Consider the following 25,944-nt stretch of genomic DNA (forward strand, 5'->3'; position numbering starts at 1 on the left):
TCCACATGATGGCGCCATCTCAACATTCAAAATACATCAGTTATTTTTTTATTTCTTGTCTAACTTTCAAACATATTTCAATTAAATTACTTATTTATGTTCTTCATATTTACTGCTATATAACAGACAAAAATTATTTAAAAAACAAAGCAAACAGTGTCTTATTGGAAAATACATTTATTGTTTTTGTATGTGCAGTTGGTAACAAGTGACACTACATCCTGACCTCATTGCTACATCTATGTACTCTATTGTGTAACTTCACTGAAAGACTCTACACTGTTAATGTAGAGGTTCAGTATCGTAGAATACCTATCATACCCCAGCTGAGACTATAGCTTCTGAATTTGTTCCACATTCATTCAAACCACTGACTGCACTGCAAACATCAATCCATCCCCAACATGTTGTAATTGTAACACTTTAACAGAAAATTTGAAAAGATCTGACAGCAAACAAGTTTCTACTGTAAACTACAGCTCACTGAGCCTTACAATTTATGGTACAAGAAAAATAGGGACGGCCCCTGAAAAGAGGAAAGAAAGCAAACACTGAATCTTCAAGCCAGTCAGCACAAAATATCTTTTCAAACTGGTTGTAAGCAACACAGACTAAAGTAATACACAGAAGAAAGTGGGAACATGCCAAGTTACTTGAGATTATTTGGCAAGAAGGACCATTTTTCTCCATAATACTTTAACTTGTAATGAATCAAATGTTCTGCTTGTGGCAAAGATATGGAAATATAGAATTATTCATGAAGGTAATATTAACAGCAAGTCTGCAACTGTATCAAAAAAAGCACAAAAAATATCAGACAAACGGGAAACAGAGTGTCATAACGTATCAAATAACAATCTTCACATTCAGATTGTAACAGTTTATAGACACACCCAAGTAAAAAATAAAAAATAAAGTAAACCTGTGTTGAATAAATCCACCACAACAGCAACAGATACCTCATTAGGACAGGAATGATTGATATACTATGTTACATAATAGCAACCGAAGCACTTGGCCCTGCTCCCAGTTCTCATGATTCGAATCATGACATGTTGAGTGACTCCAAAACTGTTTGACATATTGGTCTAAAAAGGCGGCTACTTCTTTCTCATCTATGTTATGAAGATATCACAATTTCACAATGTGTTCCTAAAAAACAATTATGCTCAAACTAGATTGACAACACATGTTGGTCCTTTTCTCAGGGCAAACAATTATGTCAAAGAACACCTAGTGCTTCTAACCACAAACTACTTTTAACACTACATGGTACATACATAATCGGTGAATTAAAGTCTACTAATATCCCTTCATCAAAAAAATGGATAACACAGATTTCTAAGACTTTACATTGTCAATCCCACCTGTACAAACCGGCTTAAAATGTAAAAGTATTCACAGAAAAAGACAAACTAGTGTCATGCACTAAAAGCTCAAATCTACAATGAAGCAATGGCTGCAGTCTTGCATCGACTGCTTCAGTGTTAAAAGAAAAATGAACATCACTCTCCAGTGTGTTACCTGTCCTTTCAATTCTTCTCCATCCGTAAAGCGCAAAGTGACCTGCAGGATGTGTTTCCATCAATGTGATAGAGCCGCGGCTGCACAACCTATTGCTGCAGATACAGAATACTGAGGCTGCCTTTCGCAGACTGAATGTGCTTGTGAGTGTGGCACAGGGCTGTAGAAACAGGTGCATCGAAGCAATGCTGTTGCTTTCATGCATCTGTGGCCTTTGCAAAGTCTTTGAACGAGCTGGTAACTCTTAACACTTGCTGGTCTTTTCCGGGCAGATGAAACGCTCCTGGTCTTTCCCAACGGCATCCGAACCAACCGGCTTCTCCCCGTTGGTCTTGCTGTGTTCCTTGGTGGTGCTAGAGCTGCTTTTGACGTTTTTTGCTTTAGCCTGCTGGAGTAGGCGCTGACGCTCCACACTGTGCCACATGCCATAGCCAAAGTAGATCAGGAAGCCTGGGGAAAAGTGTTGAAAGAGATACATAGTTAGACACCAAAAAGTAAGGGCTTATCATGACATCTTTCACGGTACAGACATTTTGGGATATGTATGTTTTTCTTTTAATAACGAAGTCTATATGAAATTTGAAAGAAAGCTAAAAGTCAAGCAAGAGACCCAGATATTTAAATTCCTAACTTTCTCAAGTGCGTCCAACAGATGAATCGATCAATTATTAGCCAGGTGCAGAGAATTAGATCTAGTGCCAAACAGAATGCTTTATGACTTATTCTCATTCACTCAAAGTTTGTCATGTGAAAACAGTTTCTGAGTCAGCCTGGCGTGAATTTTGAATTTGTGCGATTTCAGGTTTGGAGGAATAGATCACTGTATCGTCTGCATATAGTTTGATATGATATTCAGAGCAAAATTGTGGAAGTTCAAATTTCCCAAAAATGTCACATTACTTTGTTAAATGATAATTGAACACAATGTTCATAATAGTTTGGACCTGAAGTTACTCACCTGCAGCCATCCACAAAGAGAAGCGTACCCATGTATCTCCACTCAGCTGAACCATGAGGTAAATATTGACAAATATGCTCAGAATGGGCAAGAATGGCAGAAGTGGAACCTACAATGGCAAAAAGCACCACAATCTATTATCAGTTTATCTGTCCTTGTGTTTGGTTACAGTCAATTACGCAGGACTTGGTATGGAAACGATAAACGTATTGTAGCTGCCCTCACCATGAATGAAACCTTCCTGGTGGTCTGAGGCTGCCTGCAGATCATGAGGACGCAGCCGGCAAAGATGAGGAGGCAAACGGTCAGCAACACCAGGGTCAACACCTCCATGTTGAGGATGGAGGGGATGTGGTACGTGGTGAGATAGCTGACCACACACACTACCAGCACTGGGGTTGGAAAGCAAACACACAAAAACAATGAATTAATTCAGATTTTTTAATTTTTATTTGCCATGATGAAATGTTTGTTTTGTTTTTGTATTAAAATATATTCATAAAGGTGATCACAGTATCAGTTATGTTATCTTAACCAATTTTACAGGCCTGAGCTTAGTAAAACATTAAAGGTGAAGTAAGCGGTTTATTTATGTTAATATAAGTGTTAAACCGCTCTTTATTCATAAAGTGATCACTTACATAATGTGCGCGTTTCATAAAGCCGATCTCTCAGTCAGCTGCTTTGCATGTAATCGGCAAATAAACTTATTGGAGGATCCCGAAATTTTTATCCAATCAGAAGAGAGAATGCTACAAACCGACACCCGTCTCACTCATATATAGTATATACACTCCATGGTCTCACTGCCGGTGCACGCCAGAGCAACAGATGGGTGAATGTCTATGCGCCTTCAATGGCGGAGCAGGTAAAAATCCTTCCCAATGTCTGTTTTGATGGTTTTTATCATGTTTTATCACACTTATGGATCTAAGATGATGCTAGATAACTCGCTCCTTGAAGACCGCAATGCATTAATGTGGTGACGTAGGGACGAGCAAGGGGACTGCTAACTGCAGTAATTGACAGGAAGTTAGCTAAAAGAACCATTCCGCTTACAGCACCATTAAAGTGCAAAGTATATTAATAATTAAAAAAATATAAAAAGAAAAGAAAAAACAGAGGGTACAAAAAAGTGAAAAATTAATATATAAGAGCGGGAAAAAAAACAGTGATTTTAACCTGGTCATCTTACCTAGCACACAGACAAACATGTTGACCACACTGGAGGAATGCTCAGAGGGTGAGACAGGTGGGTGCAGGACAGTCTGCAGGGTGGAGTTTCCGCCCTTCAGCATGTTAAGATGGGACTCAGACTCTGTCAGGTCAGATTCTCCCACATCAGACGCCAGGTAGTCCCTCTCAGCTGCACCAACTCCCCGCTGTAGTGCTCCATCGGGCTGGTACCTGCATGTCAAATATCAGAGGAAGACTTACCATTAGGCAAAGGTAGACAGTTGCCTTGGGCCCCAAGCTACCAAGGGGCCCCGTAAAACACCTCATATAATTATAGTATAGACAATACGTTTTTGTATGCTGTCGGCATCACCGTGAATCTTGGTATTAGGTCAATCCGTCACAACAAACCATCTGACACTCCGATATAACAATCCAAAGGAAAACCGAGTATCTGCGGAAAGTATTCAGTAGAACACAGAAGGAACAACAAAACATATCGGTAAACAGAAAGATGAAATAAGTTTCCCTAACGGTGCTGAAAAGGGGAATAGCATAAGAAAAGCCAAATGAAAATAAATTACACATAGGTCCTTTTTAAGTAGATAAGCCTGAAAAAGAAGAACAAAGGATGCGAAGGGCCCCATGCCTCTGTTTGCCTTAGGCCCCAAAAAAACTAAATCCGCACCTGTCAAATAATAAATAGCAATGCTACTCTAAATACGTTTTTTAGCATCTCAAAGTACCACCTGTTCATAAGCCGTGTATCCTTTTTACGACTACAAACCACCTTGATTGTGAAATAGTTAAAGGTATTTGGCTTTACTTTGCAAAGCGCCCAAGGCCTGTGAATCCAGTTTAAACAAGAAAACAAAAACTGTGTCCATGTGGTTATGATGAGTCATCTCGCTGCAACCAGCAGAGGGGTACAGCAGCTCCAGAGTTTGGCAGGTACAGAAACTGAAGTAAACACCTTTATTCAGTCAAGCAGCCACTTCACATCCACACAATGAGTGCATTCACAGCTCTTACATCACCGGTGTGATGCAATAACAGGAGCCGTATGTAATCATGCCTGAGGGCTTTTGGGGCAAAGCTATTAAGGAAAGCTGTTATACAATGTTGCACGAAAAAGATTATTACTTTCAAGCGACTTCTTTATAAATGTACCCACCTGAGAATCAGTACACACACAGCAACCAGCGAGTAGGCCAGAAGTGTTCCAATGGACATCATGTCGACCAGCGCTTTCAGGTCAAACAGGAAAGCCATGATGGCTATATGAAGCAACAAAAAATATACTATTAAAACAAACAATTTCACAAGTTAAAGGTGGCGTCAGCGATTCTGGAGAAAGCTTGTTGTCAGAATCACTTTATGTCAAAACAGTACCTATCTGTCCATAGTGTGTGTGTGCTGATAAAAATCAAGTGTTTAGACACTGTATAGACTCTGTAAACGGGTATGTCGCTAGCTACGGTGGGCCCCCTTTGTTTGCCGGGAGATTTTGTGGAGATGTTTACTGATTTTGTTTTTCAGTGATTTTGACAAGCTTTCTCCAGAATCGTGGACCTTTTAAATAAATAAGATCATTACCAATTTGTAGTGCAACCATTTTAAAAAAACACATGAAAACATAAATCTATACCCACATAAAAAATTGCAACAAAAACATTCTTGCAATAATAAACAGAAAAGTTGTTTTCTTAAGAAGCAACATCCAACAAATGCACATGAACAGATGCTAATTAAGTTTCATGCAGACATGTTTTCCCGGGCTGGGCTGCCAGCTGTAACCATCTCCATAGTATAAGTGTCGTTTGATGTGAGATACACTGTGGCGATCTCAGCACCGGACTACAGTATGGAGCTGATTCACAGCAGCACAGTTCAAACAGAGTGGTGGGATATCCGCTGCTCTTCACAACATTACATTAAAACAGAAACAACAAAGAGAAGCTCCCCTGCTCGGTTCTACCAGTCGCTTGGCACATATGGGTCTGCCTGTGTTCTGACTCAGGGAGGGTCAGTTTTGTCGGTCCCTGCTAACAGTTTTTCAATCTAAATATCCCCTCCCTTCCCCTTATGGGTCTTAGCATGAACACCTGAGCACAGCGAGCATAATGCAACCAAATTCCGGACATGGACCCTACTGAGCAGGAAAGCTTTAAGAGTAGACAACGAGACTCCAGGAAGTCCAGGCCATTGCCTAACCCCCCTCCGCAAAACCACAACCATTTCATTTTTTCATTGTCGGGTTTTGTACAAATCAAAATAAACAAAATATAAAATGTTTTACTTAGAGAGCTTTGGAGGTACTGCTAAGCAGATTGTGTTACCTTTTGACAAAGTCTAGCTATCTGATTCCCCTTGTTTCCAGTCTATGTGTTAAGTTAAACTGTAGGCACTGTATGTACTGGAATATTTATTGGCTAGGAGCATTGACTTCTCTGATTCTTGTACATGTAGCTATATTTACTTTATACAGATGAGAGTAGTATCAATCATTTGCACTTTCTCTCAGAAAGATGGCCAATACGCCTATTTCTGAAAATATTGAACTTTTATTTTAAAGATGTCAGAATGCAGTCAAAAAGATTAAAGTATATAAAAAGCTACAGTACTTCTAAGTAAGGTAATTTTCCTCTTTTTTATATATAGAAAAGTAAAGTTTGGGGAACACGGATAACGTTTGCTCACATGCTTTTAGAAAAAACACCAATTACCATGTTTAACATGCATTAGCTATGGAAGAGTATAAGGACCACGGCAGAGGAAAACAAGGATAGGAGGACTTTGTCTTCCTTTATATGTCGATAATAAAGTTCTAATTGAAAATTGTGAATACAGTCGAAATGTTGAGAATAAAGTTGGCAGTCCAAGACTGCAGACTGCGGTTAAATTGGAAAAAATGTTGACAGATTCCTACTTCTGGAATCAATAACTCATTAGCAAAACGTTATCAAAACACAAACAATGCATCTTTGCTACAACTTCATTTTTGACCAAAAGAGATGTCCTCTTAGCTCTGTCAACATCTTTCCAACTTTACCGCAGTCTTGAACTGTTGAGTTTACTTTCAACATTGTGACGTTTTCCTCCCCTCTGGCCCTAATACTCTTCAGTTATTACCACCACCATGTGCACAAACAAGTCCACGAAACAACCCCACGATAGGCGAGTCTTCGTCTCGGGTAGCTTACCCGCGGTTGTACCTGCCGCCATGGTGGCAGCCACGGGCGACTGGCGCTTACTCACTTTGGACATAAATTTGAACAGAATACCGTCTCGTGCCATGGCAAAGAGAATGCGCGGCAGAGGGAACATGGAGCCCAACAGGCTAGGGAGAAGAGGGTTCAGGGTTAAGTTGAGGGCATTTCTGGGGAAGAAAACATGACACCTGCACAACTGTGAAAGAACAACATGTGAATAAGGAGGACACAAACCTCCTAAAGGTTGGTTTAAAGGTCACATATTAAGCTAATTTTCAGGTTCAAAATTGTAATTTTGGTTTCTACTAGAAACTGTTTTCATGGTGTACTGTCCAAAAAAAAACGTTTTATTTTTCACAGTGCCGTTTTTTAATCTAATCTATTCAGCCTCTGTCTGAAACACTCGTTTTAGAGCCTGTCTCTTTAGCCCCTCTTTGGCCTTGAATCAAACTGCCAGCTTGATTCAGGGGGATCTGGGGGTGTGGCTTATCACACGTAAAGGTAGTGCTATGTTTCAGGAATGCGTCTTTCACAGTTGATTGGTGGAGAAAGATTAGCAGGAGTGATGTCACTGGACTGTCCCCCGGCTCTCACCTGCTACTACACCGGAGGTCATAGTGGCAATAAGTGGGGTCTTCGTCTTAGGATTGATTCGGGCTAAGGCTTTGAAAAGCACCCCATCCTCTGCCATAGCATAGATTACACGAGGCATGGGGAAAATGGAGCCCAGCAGACTGCATGAGACGGCAGAGACATGCAAAGACCAACACGTTAGTCAAGAACACCCCAAACACACACACACACATTTACACAAACAGTTACACCAACAATCACATCTTTAAAAGCTTCACAGCACGATTAAAGTCAATGTCTTTCTTTCCTGTTGGCACTCTGCATCATTTTTTTTTCACATCAACTTAAATTAATTGCATACGATTTGAGTTGGATTTAAAAGAAACTTAATGGGCCGTTGAGTAATGACTTTTCCCAGGAGTGTAAACATTTAGTCAACACATATTCAAGCACAAAATGTTGTGTTTAAGGGTTTTACAACAAGGGTGGAATCAACATCCGAAAGTCTTATCCAAATATGGAATTGGTTCTGGTCGAATTGGATAATAATCACATGAATGCAGATCATGGGATAAGTTGGTGACTGCCATTTTGTTGACGGAGAACTGAGATAACCATCAGGAAAGAAAGACAGAATGAAGTCACAACAATATATAGTTATATAATATAAAGGGTATATAGACACATATATTTATGATACTTAAATTATAAATAGTATATCACAAAGGCATGCAAATTAAGCACTGCGCCCACTTTGCCCCATTAAAGCAAAAGGAATCAATCCAATAACAAGACATGAGATATGTGGTCATACTTTTTGACCAGATCTCATTCACCATTATCACCCATTTATAGCATGCACATTGCACAATGAGAAATTAAATCATATTCCATGACAATATTCTTATTATTATATTCCAAGACAAATTTCCATCAAAGAGGCCAATAAAGTAATTATCTTATATTACAAATTCTGCTGACTCAAATACAATTAAATAACGTCAAACATCTTAACTCTTGAGTCTTTTGTCTACCATAAATATTGAAATTATATCTAATTAACTATTAAAATAACTTATTTTATAAAAGCAAATTAATTTCTTACCTGGTAGAGAGGGCACACAGTGAGCCTGCAGCGACCACATATTTGGCCGGGCCCCAGCCCACATACTCAAAGGCCATTGGCAGAGGGCTTTTCTCATCCAGCAGGTAGTAAGGCATCATCAGTGTGAGCGCGGCAGACACTCCAAAGTACGCCAGGAAACACACGGTCAGCGACACCACGATGCCGATGGGAATGGCTTTCTGAGGGTTCTTCACCTCCTCACCTGTCACACACACACACCATGTTTACATTTATATACATTTGATTAAAGGTGGAGTCTGCAATTATGGAGAATTATTGTTATCAAAACTTTTAGTCAAAATCAGTAAATATCTCCTCACGATCCACTACCTGTCCGTACTGTGTTGGCGGTGATTTTTTGTTGTTGTTTACATACCAGTTTACAGAGCATAGGCTATTTATTAACACCTGATTTTTTATTCAACACACTCACAGTACGGACACTGGACACGTATCGGATAGTGAGAAGAGTTTCACTGATTTTGACAAAAAAACAACAGGACATGTCACGTATTGCTGACTGCACCTTGAAATGAAAATCACACAGATGAATCCTAACCTGTAAATAACTCACCTGTAGTAGCAATGCAGTCAAATCCAACAAAGGCGTAAAAGCAGGTGGCCGCTCCAGCTAAAGTCCCACTGAAGCCGTACGGCATAAAACCTCCAGCTCCATAATCACTGCTCACGTTGGCCGTCACTGACAAGTTCCTGAAACATAAGAATTAAGTTACATAAGAATACAAGGACTAAACATGTACTGTATGTGAGTCTATCTATCTATCTATCTATCTATCTATCTATCTATCTATCTATCTATCTATCTATCTATCTATCTATCTATCTATCTATCTATCTATCTATCTATCTATCTATCTATCTATCTATCTATCTATCTATCTATCTATCTATCTATCTATCTATCTATCTATCTATCTATCTATCTAGCTATCTATCCATCTATCCATGCATACATCCAACCATCCATCCATCCATCCATCCATCCATCCATCCATCTATCTATCTCATTGCTTTGCATTAATGGGCTATGCAGACATGCAACTGTGATGTTAAACAAATGAATGAATTACCTTGTTACTATGGTTACATTTATAAGGGATTCTTCTGAGATCTTCCAGTTGTGTGCGTCTCCTTTGACGAAGCCGGAGATGATGACGAACAAGAGAACAAGCACGTTGACTGAAGTGAAGACTTTATTGACCCAGGCTGACTCCTTCACCCCAAAGGACAGGAGACCTGGAGCAAGCAGAAAGACAAGACTATACTGTTGTAGTTAGACTGAAACATTGGCACTGTTTTAATAAATATTTCATCTGTTAATTCCCAAAAAAGGACTTGTGTGTCTTGCACACATCAACTTTACAGCAAAGGTTTGTTTGAGCCCTAACAATGTCAAGTCCTGAAAATCTGCATTTGAGCAAGCAAATATGGTATGGTACCTATCAAAGGATAAATGTCCCCCAAAAATTGTACAAAAAATTGTTTGTGGTTTTTCAGACCACATGCAACCAAAAACTGTATTTTCTTAAAGTTTATTTACAAACAGGAGCCAAAATAATTTGTTTTGGTTTTGATGAATAGATATTGCCTAAACTCTACATCTGTGTTCTATGAAAACAACCAAACACTAGTGGATTGTTTCTAACACTGACTTAATGCAATCACTTCATTGGCAGGCCAATGGATGAAACACATGATAACACTTTTCAGTTTGTATTCTGGTTGAATTTTACCAAAACATGTCTTTATGAATTTCAATTCCTGTCATGATTCAGTCCTTGGGAAATGAAAAATGACACCCTGTCCAAGTCATCGACAGCTATTGACATAACTAAACCCTTAGGTACTGCAGTGGAGCTTCTCAGTGGCGTGAGGTTGTAAAGAAACTTAACTTAAGTTCTGAAGACTATCAGGATGATCAGGCATATTTTAAAACGTTAGAGGGGTTAATGTAGGCTACAAACAGGCTAACACTGTCCTGTCCTACTAATCTCAACAAGTAATCCAATCTCCTGCCATCTCTTTATTGAATTATGCCAGCTTTGGGCTCAAGAAAATTGTCTTTTTCAGACAAAGTATATAACTCCTGATTTCTGTCATTTCTCTGCAGCCCCTGTAGCAATGTATCAACCTTAATATTACAATTCTCAGCCTTTATTTGTGTCCTTACCAGAGAGCAGCAGAATCAGGCAGACGGCAAAGAAGTCGGGATACTGAGCCAATCCGGGCGAGTTCATGCTGAAGTAGGTTTTACAGAACACCTCGATATGTCCTCCAATCATCTCATCAAACGTTCCACTCCAAGCCCTGGCAACTGAGGAGGTACCTGTGAGGAAGCAATTAAGAGACGCCATTAAAAATCTGTGGTTTATTTCAATAACATGTCATTTAAACATTGTCAAAGGGCTGCACAATATATTGAAAATGTATCGTTAAGCGCAAATGTTGATATTGCTGTATAAGTATCGCAGAGACTGTTTGAACTGTGATAAATGGTAGCCTGTTCCATGTGACATTTGTCAATACCTTTGGCCAATCAGATGAAGCCCTACTGCTCTAATGCCCAACCCCCACGTGGACACTAGTTGCTGAGGTGGTTAAGTGCGTAAATGTGAAAACATAGCTCTTGGATTACTTCTTAGCTAGCTTGGATTTACATGAAGTTCAAGTCTAGAGACAACAATGCAAATGTTGTGAAGGCCACTGAACAAACTCAATAACTGGGTCAGGCTAACTGATCTTCTTCTGTACGCCTGGCTTAGGGGTAATTACTGTATATGCATAGGCTACTTACTGTCTGGGGTCCATATGTTGGCAAGGAACTCAAAACAGAAAGACATTAACACTTTTATTTAATTTTTTTATTCATTTACGAAAGTGATATCGTCATCGCAATATCCAACGATGTTATCGCATATCGCATGGTTCCCTGATATCGTGTATCCCTGACTGTCTCCAACTTACCAATGACATAGGAGAGAATGAGGTTCCAGCCAGTGATGAAAGCCCAGATCTCTCCTACAGTCACATAGCTGTAAAGGTAAGCGGAGCCGGTCTTTGGGACGCGGGCGCCAAACTCAGCGTAACACAGTCCGGCCATGACCGATGCTAGGGCCGCGATTAGGAAGGAGATAACGATACTGGGGCCAGAGTTTCCCTTAGCGACCTCTCCGGCCAGCACGTAGACACCGGCCCCTAGAGTGCTGCCGACTCCCAACGCGATCAGGTCCAGGGTTCCCAGACATCGGCAAAGCTTAGAGTCTTCAAGGCTGCTGAAGTCCACCACCTTCCTCCGCACCAGGGAACGCCCGAATGACAAGACCTGTTCACACATGTCTGCACCTGCTGACAGACAAGAGAGAGGAAAGAAGCCTGAAGTGAAAAGCATTGCACAATTATAGTTCTGGCCTACTTTTACTGTGAGTAAAATGTCTAAAATAACTTGTTTCTTGCCCATCTATGAACTTGGAGACCTTCTGATCGAGCCATGGAGTATGGAAGTCAAATTACAATTGGAACAGGGTGCATGTTTTCATGTTTAAGTGAATAATTTGATTATATTATATTTAAAATTCAGATTCAGAAAACGTTTTTGTCTGAAAATCGTTTTAGACGTGTCTCAACATACAATGCAAAGAAAAAACTCTGACAATCACGTACAACATACACAGGCATGCAGGTGTGCATGCGTCCTTGTGAGGGCCTCTGAGGTGCAAACAAAGGCACATAAAAGGTGAAAAACGACTTGAAAAATCTCCACAAAAACTATTTGAACAATCTCAGAAGTCCCAGTGCAAGAAAGAGCGGGGGGGTGGGGGGGGGGTACAATCGGCCAATAGATCTTCCACAATCATAACTACAACTCTTTATCTTAGCATCAGTGTTTGCACTTGCCAAACTATTAACTCACATTCAATAGAAGGTGCAAGATTTGAGAACCCAAAGGTCAGGTCTGTGCGCACAGTGTGATTTCACTCCTCCTGCATTACATTACCAGCAGCTCTTGCAGCATGTTCTCTTGAAAAAATAAAATGCTGAAAAGCCAGTTGCGTAACATTTGACAGTCTAACAAAGGTGGGGTTGGGACTGTTGAGAGGGGCGTTAATCCTACAAACTAGAATGTGCATTTAATATGCTACAGAGTGGTGAAGTTCATACAGTAGCGTCCCATTAAAATCTATTGTTCGGGGTTATGGTGCATATCTAAGTACTCAAAGAGTGGCATTCATAAAGGGGGACCATGAATGCAGCGCTATGACACAATAAAATACATTCCAGTATCTCTTTTACTAATTACATAAAAAAGGACAGAATGCAAAGTTGTCTTTGTCTTCATTGTCTTGTATCTGTCTCTTTTCATTAGATAGATTGCTGGGGGACCCTGCCTAAAAATATGTGCATGAATACAATATGATAAAAGAGCCTTGAAATATGCCTGCTCTCCAATGAAAAGTTTCTAGCGTGCTTTTGAGGTTCAGGCTTCTTCCTAGAACCAAAACTTTGATTAACTTGAACCATAAATTAACAGTGACGGCCGTCCAAAGACGCATTGATCTCCCTTTAAGTGTTTCTAATAGATCAAGAGAAACTGGTTTTTCATGTGACAGCTCATTAACATTACAATGTGGTCTGTGTTACAGCATCTCACAGAATACATTCATGTATGTATTCTCTGAGAGGGAGATTGTAGAGTACAAATTTCGAATTTTGACAAGTGATAATTTAATAATAATTACATTTTGGAAGTTGTTTATACAGATTGCAGGAAATATGTAGGCAGATTTCCCATGCATCCTTGTTCCATAGATGTCATATGTACAGTGACATTTCATATCTGGGTCACATCTTTAACTGAACATGCTGAGCATTTCTGCAGAAGCTACTCATGAAAAACTCCTAACTATTGCAAAACTGTTGAATTCTCAGAATTAGTTGTTCTTAAGATTTATGCACAACCAGTAGTCAACAGCATCTACTTCCATGAAGACATGCACCTACCTGTTGGAATGACTGCGTGGGCTTGACAGGTCCAAGTTTAGACACTGGCAAAGAAAAAAAGCTATTTGAAGTTTGAAGTTTCTTCCAGCTTGCTTCTGCAGCTGCACACGAAGAACAGGTAAAAAGTCAAATTATATCCAGTGATCCCATGAACTTCTGCTTTCAAACTACTGCCTCAGCCCTCAGCCTTCTCTGCTCGACGCTCATTCATATGCTGGCATGTACAGTGTGCAGAGCAGTTGCTTTTACACCTCCCCTCTCTCTCCACAAACTTTCTTCATAGGATCTGCCCTCGCCTTGCCCCCTAGACCCAGCCTCCAGTCCCACTACAGCCAGGGGAGTGACGTCCCCAGAGCGGGGAGGAGGGAACCCCAGGGGAATTAGGGTAAAGGGGAGGGGGGAGGGGGCGCACCCATACTTGAGGTTTTTTGGTGGGGTTACAGCTGTACTGTGGAGACAACATTGCACCATGAGCTCTGATACTTGGATCACAGAAAAGTTTAAGGACGGAATCTGGATGGTAGAATTAGTGATTTGTAATGCACACTCTGAGGCCAAATAGATCCCAGCTGCCCAGATGCTTACTGACTACTGATAAATGGTTAGGCAACAAGCGTTGACAAACATTGAAGCAAACACTTGTGTTTACCCAGCGCAGGCCGCAGGCAAGGAGTGCTGCTAAAAGCATGGGTCCTGATTGGTCAATGAAGGGTGGACGAGCTACAGTATACCAGGGGGGGTTAAGTCCTCCTAATGGAAAGGCAGGTATTGCTCAATGTTCCCTAAAGCTATTGGACCCATGGATGTTAACAGAATCAATAACACAGCTGCAGCTCACAGTGTGGTACACCACCAAAGAACCTGGCATCTCCACGGCAACTTCAGCTCCAAGTTTGAGAGAGAGAGAGAGAGAGAGAGAGAGAGAGAGAGAGAAAGAAGAAAAGTCACATTTTTCCCTCAAACACTGCTGGCAAAGGTTGAGTTTATACAGTGGAGATAATTTGTGCCAAGACCAGCTCAAACCAGCTGGGGAACCCAATGGGAAGGTGGCAGCTGCTCACTAGAAAAGTGTCCAACCCGCAGACCAGCTCTGTGGCATGACAACAGCCCGCTCTCTCTCTCCTTCTCTCTCTCTCTCTACCTCTCTGTTTGTCCATCCATCCAAGCAGCCACATATCATGGCCCGTCGCCCACCAAACCTTGGCTGTATGGGAGTCTTTATCTGACCTGCATGCTGATGGGGAAAGCCAATGCTTTGTGCAGAGACACTATGGTTAATGTTGGCTATTTGTCTTAAACTCACACACCCACACATACATTTATCTTCACAATACACCTGAATACATTCTGGTTGACACAAATGAAGCCAAAAGTCTGAACAACAAAAAGACAGAACAATATGGCTGCAGGAGCCAGAAAGAACAAAAAGCACTATCTGGAAGAATCTCTATAAATGTTATGCACTTTTTTTCCAGCACTATATTTTGAGGAAGAAATTCAGGATTATACATTTTGACCTGTAGGAAAATTGCCATAACATCCTCCTGGACCACAAAAATACTTGCTTTTGGAAACTAGCATTACCTTTTTTTCCACGTGCAGGTAGTTACTGTAACTATGGAAAGGATGGAAAAGGAGCCACTGGTGCACCGAATCTCTCTGTTGACATGCGCTAATTCTGTGAAGCCAATTGAATGCATTTGCCCTCCTCAATGGCTGAGTGACCGAGCTTCAGAAACGTGGATATGGTCAACAGTTTGAGTGGTGTTTGCCTTGCGGACCCCGGGACTGCTCGCTCCAGTTAACACAGGTGTAGCCAGGAAATGTTAGAGTGAACAATTACTGATAAGGCAGACAACAGCTCTGAGTAGATCAGGATGGTAAAAGGGACCGAAAGATTACAAAACAGCAGTGTTTGAGACAGGAAGATACTGAAATCTTGAGGTGAGATATGGCAGGCAAAATCTTTTGGGGGATTTTTGGCTATTTTGCTTCCATAACATGTCTTCCTTCATACTAGTGTAAATAAATTATCATACATTTAGTTTATTTTGTTCTTAAAAACATGCCAAAAATGCCCAAAAAATTTTATGTTTTTTTATTTTCTGAAATGAATTAAGGCTGTGGCCAAAATCCACTCTGTAAAAACTTTAGAGAGATGCAAAATAAGGCATATTTAGTTAGATATAAGTAATTTAGCTTATTTATTGAAACATTTCTAAAAAAAAAAAGGTTATACAAAAAGTTATATTTTAGTAATCAACTGGCAAACGTTCATGATGATATCATCTAAATCCATATTACAACACTGCCAGATATAATGTACAAACCGAAATTGAGCAAATGCTTCTATTTCAGTCTAGCTACACAGTAAAAATAGGTTAGCAATGTATTTGTGTAGGAGGCCAGTGGTTACTGTGGTTTAGTTGCTAAATTTAATGTAATGGCACAAAGCCTCTTCATATTACATTTTAAGAACTGTCTGGGGACCGTAGCCGGGAGACATTACCTGTTCTTAGTCTGACTTAATCCTGTTTTTATTAGGTAGGAGGATTAAGTATTATCTATGGATGTATGTCTACCTCTCCATGCTCTGCTAAAAGTGATTTCCTGTCTCTAACTGGGTCAGTGTATAAGACTTGTACAGTAGCCTACAGTAGGTATACGTGCACAGTGGGTCTTACTAAAAGTTGATGTAATAGACAGTATATTGTTTATTGTTTATTAAAAGGATCCCCATTAATGTTTCTGGTGTCCGCACTGGACATAAAATACATAACACATTACATGATTAACATATCATGCAATACTATACATGAAATAATGCCAATATACATAAATATGTATGCATATTTACAGTATATACTTACATACACAAACATAAATACATTACCCATAAATAGAAGTGCTACAAGCCAACAGTTGCATTCAGTGAGCATCATACTATACAGTAAATAACATACAACATATTGAATACCATTAGTGGGTTTTTTCAACACATTTGGCAACAATGTAGAAGACAAAAAACTATGTAGAAGACGTAAAAATATGAACAGAGATGTCCAAAAATCTTTTGGCCTGTGGGTTAATTGTGACCTCGATCTGACTTTATTCCAAGTTCCTCGGGGGAACACTGACTTCAAAAAATGAATTCCACAGTAAGAAGGATACAACGTGGTTTACAGTAAAACTGGCTAATATGCATGAGGGGGGTTCACACCAGGTTTACAACTGAATAAATATTTGATTTCAAGCACTATCTCTATAATTTCATATCTTCTTTTCACCCTTTATATGAGGAAATTAGTCCTACTAGGCCTACATACACATGTACACGAGATTAAAAACACATAAAACACACACTATCAGTTCAGTCATTAAGCCTGGATTGGCTTGATTATACGCACATAATATGATTGCACATCTAAACAGAGAGTTATCTGATCCGTGTGATATTATAAGAACTGAATTGGTTTTTATAATCATTGGACAATCATGTTTTTTTTTCAGTAACTCATGCATGAATACAGTGCAGTCGGTGAGGGCGTGCACAAGGGCTGCCATGCATCAGTAAGTCAATCTCTTCTGCTTAGTTTAACTAACTACTTTTATTGTTTTTTTCTGTCTACTGTCCGGCAACAGATGGCTCTTCCATTCACTGCTGGTGAGCAAAATATACTGCCGGATATAAAAAGATACGTTCGGTAGGAATTGCGTAACTGTGAAGATGTCACAAAGAACTTGATAGACGATATCAGTTCAGTGAGGGTGTGCACATAAAACCCATAACATCCAGTATAAATCTTAAGGGATCAATTTGTGTTTGCACTTGGGAGCCTCTCAAAATAGCTTCACGCTCTGTTTAACTGCGCGACAATCACTTAAGCAAACTCTACACATATTTTATGCCCCCGGTCAGCCACCAGCATGTGCAATACTGCATCCTTTAAATTCTCCCTTTAAATAACATTTAAACTGCCTTCTTCTGACCTACTTTGTGACGCACCCTTTAACATCTGGGCTGCCCACACATATGAAACTAGTTTTGACTTTGCTCTTGGACTAATTCAGAGCAAATAAGAAGAGAGAAAAGTACAGATGGACTCATTTTAGGCCCTGTACCTTGGCCAGCTCTATACGCAATCTCATAACTTAGCGCTGTTTCTCTGGATGTCTCCTGCTGACAGCTGGAGTGGGCACTGAGAAGGGAAAAGCCTTAAGAGAAAACAGAAGCCCGTTCAATGCTTCTCTTTGTTTGTTTCTATTACAGAATTCTTTTTTTCACCAGTTAAATGTCCCTGAGACTGTAACCCTTCCAGAAAAGTGTTCACTTCAGTGAAAAGAAAAAGGGCAGATCCCATGAGCAGCTTTCATTTTTTTTCCTTCGGGCCAGCCATGACTTTTATTGTGAAAGTAATACAGTAAATAACAAAAGTCCTAACTCTGGAAAAGCGGTTTGTAGATGATGGATGGATGGAAAAAAGCCATTGACAATGAAACACCCGCAAGTATTTCTGCAAACAGTATGTTGCCTGATTAGAACTCTTCTCCTGTCTTTCGTATAGGGGGTTAATGTAAGCTAATGTCCTTCACTATTTTCATTGCAACACCAGCAAAGTTTCACCCAATATGAACCTGCACAAGTCTGAACAGACATAGGCTACGTGAAATAAAAAAAACTGTGCAGTGTCTTTAAGACAGCTTAACGGCAGTAGGCTATAGACAGATAGATAGATAGATAGATAGATAGATAGATAGATAGATAGATAGATAGATAGATAGATAGATAGATAGATAGATAGATAGATAGATAGATAGATAGATAGATAGATAGATAGATAGATAGATAGATAGAAAGAAAGTCACAGAAATTACAAAAAAAGGCATGGTAGGCCTAATAAAAAACTCTTTAAAAATGTATTGCCAAAAATAATTTAGTGATACAAAAGCTGATTAAATAAAGATTTGTATTCTACTTTTTAAAGGCGATAGCTCTCTTGGATGTTAACAGTTCACGGAATTGTTCTCAAATGCAAAACAAAGACTTTTATTTTGAAATGTCCAAACCAGATTGCTAATTGGATTCACCTGCAGCACAGGTGTACATTTTATTCTTTCTTTATTTGACAGCTGGAATGAAACCCACCGTTCCCGACATGCAAGTAATGTTAACCTTTTGTCTTTTCTGTAATTTCTCATAATAAATTATGCTCACTTTAAAGCTTATTTATTAAGAAAACACTTCAGTAGCCAATATATCCAATTCATTTCAGTCAAGTGACACATTTTGTTCCTAAATGACATGAATTCACTTATCCTATGCGGAGAACACTTGTAGGACAGTGCGGTAGTAGTGAGTTACTTTGTCCAGCTTCAGCCTGAAATGACCTTTATCACACGTATAATCCAGTCCAGGGCGCTTCACGAGGCGGGCTTTAGGACCCGGCGGAGCAGCCCTAATGAAAACAGCAGTAGCGACATCACTTTACCTGCCGAGCCTCTTTCTCCTTTAAGCTAACACCACAGCTTATAGTTTTAACACTGTACACATGTTGTATTGTCTGTAGTTGCATTGTGACAGGTTTAGTAATCTCAGGAAGCTGCGGCTCGTCTCTCATCTGAGGATGGAGCACATCCGACTACCAAAGGTAAACGCGGGTCTATTGCAGTGATTCTAGCGACTATTTCCGCACTGTGCACCTCCATACATACCCACTTCTGCTTCAACACAAGCCCGTCATGTGCACCAATGATAAAAAGCAGAGTTTAATATCAAAATCATCCAACAATCATGCACGTTTATTACAAAACAAAGGGCGTGTGCGGACAGCTGTGTCGGCCACGTATGCAACTAGAGTTCTATTGCTGCTTAGGTTATTACTGACTGCAGGGTGTGTGTTTATGTTTGTGCCCAGACATGTGTATATCTGCTGTTTTTAGCTACTCTGTGTGTGTGTGTGTGTGTGTGTGTGTGTGTGTGTGTGTGTGTGTGTGTGTGTGTGTGTGTGTGTGTGTGTGTGTGTGTGTGTGTGTGTGTGTGTGTGTGTGTGTGTGTGTGTGTGTGTGTGTGTGTGTGTGTGTGTGTGTGTGTGTCAGTGCAGTTGACGTGTGTACGGCTGTTTTCAGAGCTACTCTCTGTCTGTGTGTGTGTGTGTCAGTGCAGTTGACATGTGTACAGGATGAGGCTATTTGAATGTTATTTCTCCTCTTCCTCCCTTCTCTTCCAGGTGGAGAATGTCCGTCTTCTGGACAGAGTTTCCCCCAGGAGGAGTAGGGTGGGCACGCTCTACCTGACGGCCACACACACCATCTTTGTGGAGAACGAGGCCGGAGTGCGCAATGAAACATGGGTAGGGCAACAGCACAACACACTATAAAACAGTCTGGATGTAGGCCAACAATACATGTAATAAATGTTGATGAGTGTGTCTTGGTGAGATGTTGTCAGAAGGCCTCAAATTCAGTGCACAATACAATGTAGTAGTATAGCAGGGTCTTGCAGAGGATGGACAAAGGGCCAAATTCTTTAAAAGCCATTTTTAAACGAATGTATGCTTTGAAAACTACCCATAAACACATAACAAGATGTATGTATTGAAAACAGGACTTGCTGGTTTGCACAAAACACTGCTATAGTTAATTAATGATACGTGCAAAGACAAAGTGTAAATTCTCCTCTTATGGAAACCAGCCCGACTCATATCAAGCACTTCGTAACTGGCCACTCTGCACATTTCCAGCTTCTTGTCAGTTCCAGCATATTGACTGCACTTGCCAAATAGTGTCAAGCAATTCCTAAAGGCATAAATATCGCTGTAAAACGAAAAAGTAGCTGATATCTTCCTCAAAGTAAGTTTTCTCGCTGACTTTTGAGGGCTTTTTTATGTGTGTTTGTGTGCAATTTAACCTCAGAAACTGGGTATTTTCTGTCTAAAAGGTCAGATGGCAGCTGTCCAAGAACCCTTTTAGGTCTATTTCTGCACAAGCCAGCTACGTACAAATACAGCCGTAGAAATTGCATGCTTTTCACTTTAGAACCTTTGGTCACTATGTGCGTCCATGCAAGATGTTTGCAATACAACACCATACAATATCAATGTGCGTCTCATGATGTGTCCCCATTGCAGGTGCTTCACAGTCTGGTGTGCAGTGTGGAGAAGCAAAGCCCCTCGGCCTCAGGATGTCCTCTGATCGTTCACTGTAAGAACTTCCAGATTCTTCACTTCGTGGTTCCTCGAGAGCGGGAGTGTCACGACGTCCACCTGTCCCTGCAGCGGCTCTCCCAGCCAGGTGAACTGTCAACAACAGATATCATATTGGAGATTATGTGTTTGTTTGTATCTTTATTTGGATCCCAAGTAGTTTCAGCATAAGCTAGCAGCTATTCCTCCTGGGGTCCTGCAGTTTAGATGTGCAATATAATTTACATAAACACATTAATCACAATACACGCATAATGATTGAATGTGGTTTAGAACCAGACCAGTATATCAGAGCTTCAACATTATTGTCTGATATTGGCATTTCAGTTGTTTATTTGTTTTACAATAAAGATACATAAGAAAGCTATTATCAGCTAATATGATGTTTTGAAAAACAAGTTCTCCCTAATTATTTGCAACAGTGGCAGTCTCAAACTATAATATTGATCAGGCCGTCATTTACATTTTTTCCACTTTTGCAACACATCTTGTCAATCTCATACAAATTTGATATTTTTGCACATTGACCTTTAGCCGTCATCCCCTGTTGTGCCTCTTTTCAGAGAGTTACGAGGAGCTGTATTGCTTCTCCTACAAGCCGAACATTGACGAGGAAGAAAGACGTTTGGAATGGGACTTCTTGGATCTCAGGGCTGATTACAGCAGAATGGGGCTCCCCAACTCCCTCTGGAAACTCTCCCCCGTCAACACACAGTACAAGGTCAGTCAGTGTGTCGACAGCTTTGACCAGTCAGCCTATTTTATCCTAATATGGACATGGCGGCAGCTTTTGATAATATTAACAATAATTAGTTTTATTTATGTGCGCCTTTCAAAATACTCAAGGAAAACTCCAGTTGAAATTGGCAAGTTAAGTTTATTCAGTTAATAAAAAGTTAAAAAAATATATATAAATAAGATAAACAACATATCCATTTGTGGTTGTGTTTCTGTCCATAGGTGAGTGACACTTACCCGGCTGACCTGTTTGTTCCGGAGTCAGCCACTCCTCCGGTCATAGCCGGAAGCTCCAAGTTCAGAAGCAGAGGAAGATTCCCTACTCTGTCGTACTACTCCAAAGAAAACCATGCAAGTTGACTTCATACATTCTTTCGTTACATGTTATATGAATTCCTATGACAACTCATGTTAAATGTGGAGTCAGCGATTCTGGAGAATGCGTGTTGCCAAAATCCCTTTTTGCCAAAATCAGTAAATATCTCCTCACAGTCCACTACATGTCTGTACTGTGTGTGCACTGAAAAAGTAATCCAGTGTTAATACACAGCCTAGGCTCTGTAAACGGACATGTTGCTTGCTTCGGTGGGCCCCCTTTGTTCACATACAAGCTTACAACACCAGATTTATTTCAGAGCTCACACAGTACAAACATGTAGCGAGTGTGAGGGTATTGGCACTGTTTTTGAGAACAAACATTCTCCAGAATGGCTGACTCCACCTTTAAGTCAAAGGGCGTGAAGCTTTGGCGACTTTTCTCAATCTGTCAGTGACTCTAACTCTCACTCCGACTCTGCACTGGAATGGAATGAAACTTCTTAGAGAAAAAGCTTGTCAAAGCAAATATTTGGCATGGATAAGAGATCATATATTAAGACATAAAATGTCATGATGACATATTACTATTTTCTTTTTAGTTTGCTTTGCTTGTTGAAAGCGTCCTTGAAAGTCACAAACCCCCTGAAGTAAACATCAAGTCACTGCTGATGAGTTATTGAAACTGCATGCAGATGATTTCTGGCGGCTGTTATTGCTGTTGGACAATACAAATATTGTTCATTTTAACTTTCTTTCAATTTTGGTATAGCAGAAATTGATAAACAAACTGTACACCAGATATAAACACTGAGCCAGAAATAATATAAGTGAAATTGATGATGATCTGATGGCACCATAGCTAGTATCTACAAAGGAGCGGAGCATGCCGCCATGCTGTGCTGCCATGTTTCTGCAATTGCACAGAATGGACAAACTTTATAGTCTTAAACATTTGTATATATAATGGGTGTCCCCCAGAAATGCACCTGAAGAAATGCTATAGAATGAATAACTAAATACATCTTCACCTCATCACTTGATGTTGTATAAAGACTTGAGGCAGTGGTGGATGATGCCATCTTTAGTAACTAGCTTCTTGTCCTTGAAGGCCACCGTAGCTTCTGTAAATTCTCCAAACCGGAGGAGTTAGGAAGGGAGCGTTGCAATCTGGAAGATGCCAAAATACATTCTTATTAAACACTGCACCTTTAACCATGAACTCTAAACAGACACTTTGTCAAGTTGGAAAACTGTCCCTTGAGGAGAAGTCCATTTGAATCAGGAATAAAACTGAACATTCATAATCCATTCTATTCATCATTGACTGGACAGTTGGGAGTGCTTTATGTGTGTGAGGTCAGCTTCCCAGGATTGAGGGTCTAGTGTGTGGAGTGAGTCCGTGCAAAGGGGCTCCACTCTGGTACATGAGCCTGAAGGGACGACTACTCTAACAGCCTCTTGACCATTCCCTTGTGGACATTAAATTGGGGAAATTCTGTGGTTGATTCATTTAAATCGAAAACGCAAGAAACAAAAAAGCACTGAGAATTTGAATTCATTACGATTCTCACAAATTGGATTTGTTTTTTGTCATCCCATGTAACGATTCAGTTTAAAGCTATAGTGCGTAACTTCTGCTTCCCCTATGAGTTATTACAACAACACAGTCGGCGCATCTACATGAGTAGCGCATGGATCTGAAACATTTCTTGGACACTTTTTGAGCACTTCTTCCTGCGACACTGTCAGGAGACAAACCCAGTTTGTAATCGCTGCCATACTGAGAAATACAGAAAGAGTTTTGTGGAGCTGATCGGCTTAATGAACTTTGTGTCAACTTGTTTGGCGATGGCTTGAATGTAACAGACATTCATTTATATGAAAAAGTTACGCACTATAGCTGTCCACTGTCAGGACCAGTTAACATTCCTGCATTAAGCCTTAGTGTCTCTTGCCTCCTCCCAGGCTGCCATCTGCCGCAGCAGCCAGCCCCTGTCCGGCTTCAGCGCTCGATGCCTGGAGGATGAACAGATGCTGGAGGCCATCCTAAGGTCCAACCCCCGCAGCGACTTCATGTATGTGGTGGACACCCGGCCTAAGGTGAGCCCTTTGTGCATAAGGAGAACGGCCTGCGAAAATACAACTGTTATAGTCATATACTGTATGTTCAGGTGGGCTGCTTTATTTTCCGTACTGCGTTTAGCCAGCTGGATTCTGCTCACAGCAAAAGCCCTGACAAAACATCCTGGCTCTGTCCTGGTTGAGCCATGATCCAAATTATGTAACATAGGTTTGTGTAAAACCATACTGTTTCATTCCTTTCATGTATTTTTATAGTAATTTAGAGTCTATTTTACCTCTTTTGCACTTATCTGGTGTTTGCACTTACAGGACTGTATCCGATTGTGTTGTGCATGTTCAATGACAATAAAGACTATTATATTATATTATATTATATTATATTATATTATATTATATTATATTATATTATATTATATTATATTATATTATATTATATTATATTATATTATATTATATTATATTATATTATATTATATTATACAGGTCCTTCTCATATAATTAGCATATTGTGATAAAGTTCAATATTTCCTGTAATGTACTGATAAACATTAGACTTTCATATATTTTAGATTCATTACACACAACTGAAGTAGTTCAAGCCTTTTATTGTTTTAATATTGATGATTTTGGCAAAAAAGTAAAGAAAAATCTAAAAAAATTAGCATATTTCATCCGACCAATAAAAGAAAAGTGTTTTTAATACAAAAAAGTCAACCTTCAAATAATTATGTTCAGTTATGCACTCAATACTTGGTCGGGAATCCCTTCGCAGAAATGACTGCTTCAATGCGGCGTGGCATGGAGGCAATCAGCCTGTGGCACTGCTGAGGTGTTATGGAGGCCCAGGATGCTTCGATAGCGGCCTTAAGCTCATCCACAGTGTTGGGTCTGGTGTCTCTCAACTTCCTCTTCACAATATCCCACAGATTCTCTATGGGGTTCAGGTCAGGAGAGTTGGCAGGCCAATTGAGCACAGTAATACCATGGTCAGTAAACCATTTACCAGTGGTTTTGGCACTGTGAGCAGGTGCCAGGTCTTGTTGAAAAATTAAATCTTCATCTCCATAAAGCTTTTCAGCAGATGGAAGCATGAAGTGCTCCAAAATCTCCTGATAGCTAGCTGCATTGACCCTGCCTTTGATAAAACACAGTGGACCAACACCAGCAGCTGACATGGCACCCCAGACCATCACTGACTGTGGGTACTTGACACTGGACTTCAGGCATTTTGGCATTTCCTTCTCCCCAGTCTGGCACCTTGATTTCCGAATGACATGCAAAATTTGCTTTCATCCGAAAAAAGTACTTTGGACCACTGAGCTACAGTCCAGTGCTGCTTCTCTGTAGCCCAGGTCTGCCGCTGTTTCTGGTTCAAAAGTGGCTTGACCTGGGGAATGCGGCACCTGTAGCCCATTTCCTGCACACGCCTGTGCACGGTGGCTCTGGATGTTTCTACTCCAGACTCAGTCCACTGCTTCCGCAGGTCCCCCAAGGTCTGGAATCGGCCCTTCTCCACAATCCTCCTCAGGGTCCGGTCACCTCTTCTGGTTGTGCAGCGTTTTCTGCCACACTTTTTCCTTCCCACAGACTTCCCACTGAGGTGCCTTGATACAGCACTCTGGGAACAGCCCATTCGCTCAGAAATTTCTTTCTGTGTCTTACCCTCTTGCTTGAGGGTGTCAATGATGGCCTTCTGGACAGCAGTCAGGTCGGCAGTCTTACCCATGATTGCGGTTTTGAGTAATGAACCAGACTGGGAGTTTTTAAAAGCCTCAGGAATCTTTTGCAGGAGTTTAGAGTTAATTAGTTGATTCAGATGATTAGGTTAAGAGCTCGTTTAGAGTACCTTTTCATGATATGCTAATTTTTTGAGATAGGAATTTGGGGTTTTCATGAGCTGTATGCCAAAATCATCAGTATTAAAACAACAAAAGACCTGAAATATTTCAGTTGGTGTGCAATGAATCTAAAATATATGAAAGTTCAATTATTATCATTACATTATGGAAAATAATC

At 40.3% G+C, this 25,944-nt stretch overlaps 2 protein-coding genes across 5 annotated transcripts in view; one reads left to right on the top strand and one right to left on the bottom strand.

Annotated features, from left to right (window-relative positions):
* Positions 1–172: 172 nt before the first annotated feature.
* slc7a2 (solute carrier family 7 member 2) lies at positions 173–13,831 on the bottom strand. 3 transcript variants are annotated; one of them, XM_080035783.1, is made up of 12 exons: positions 13,589–13,831; positions 11,555–11,932; positions 10,761–10,916; positions 9,661–9,826; positions 9,144–9,280; positions 8,549–8,771; positions 7,465–7,604; positions 4,833–4,935; positions 3,678–3,889; positions 2,708–2,874; positions 2,483–2,591; positions 173–1,974 (listed from the first exon to the last, which is right to left on the bottom strand). In XM_080035783.1, the coding sequence occupies exons 2-12, from the start codon at positions 11,922–11,924 to the stop codon at positions 1,769–1,771; spliced, it is 1,989 nt and encodes a 662-aa protein (XP_079891909.1). In that variant the 5' UTR covers positions 11,925–11,932; positions 13,589–13,831; the 3' UTR covers positions 173–1,768. The 3 variants fall into 3 exon arrangements, with proteins under 3 accessions (XP_079891909.1, XP_079891910.1, XP_079891908.1); XM_080035784.1 differs by lacking the exon at positions 7,465–7,604 and adding an exon at positions 6,862–6,998 and having other exon boundaries at positions 11,555–11,935; XM_080035782.1 differs by having other exon boundaries at positions 11,555–11,935.
* Positions 13,832–19,101: 5,270 nt separating this feature from the next.
* Positions 19,102–25,944, top strand: part of LOC307256802 (CCR4-NOT transcription complex subunit 7) — a 40,702-nt gene continuing 33,859 nt past the window's right edge. For both annotated transcript variants that reach the window (XR_013845077.1, XM_080035900.1), the window contains exons 1-6: positions 19,102–19,236; positions 19,816–19,938; positions 20,716–20,878; positions 21,354–21,511; positions 21,751–21,879; positions 23,812–23,946. Coding sequence is in view for 1 of the 2 variants with exons in the window: in XM_080035900.1 (XP_079892026.1) it covers positions 19,213–19,236; positions 19,816–19,938; positions 20,716–20,878; positions 21,354–21,511; positions 21,751–21,879; positions 23,812–23,946 (732 nt within the window). In the remaining variant the exon portion in view is untranslated. The remainder of the gene's footprint in view (positions 19,237–19,815; positions 19,939–20,715; positions 20,879–21,353; positions 21,512–21,750; positions 21,880–23,811; positions 23,947–25,944) is intronic.

The sequence above is a fragment of the Ammodytes marinus genome, assembly GCF_949987685.1.
Source record: "Ammodytes marinus genome assembly, chromosome: 10".
In the NCBI taxonomy this organism is placed as follows: domain Eukaryota; kingdom Metazoa; phylum Chordata; class Actinopteri; order Uranoscopiformes; family Ammodytidae; genus Ammodytes; species Ammodytes marinus.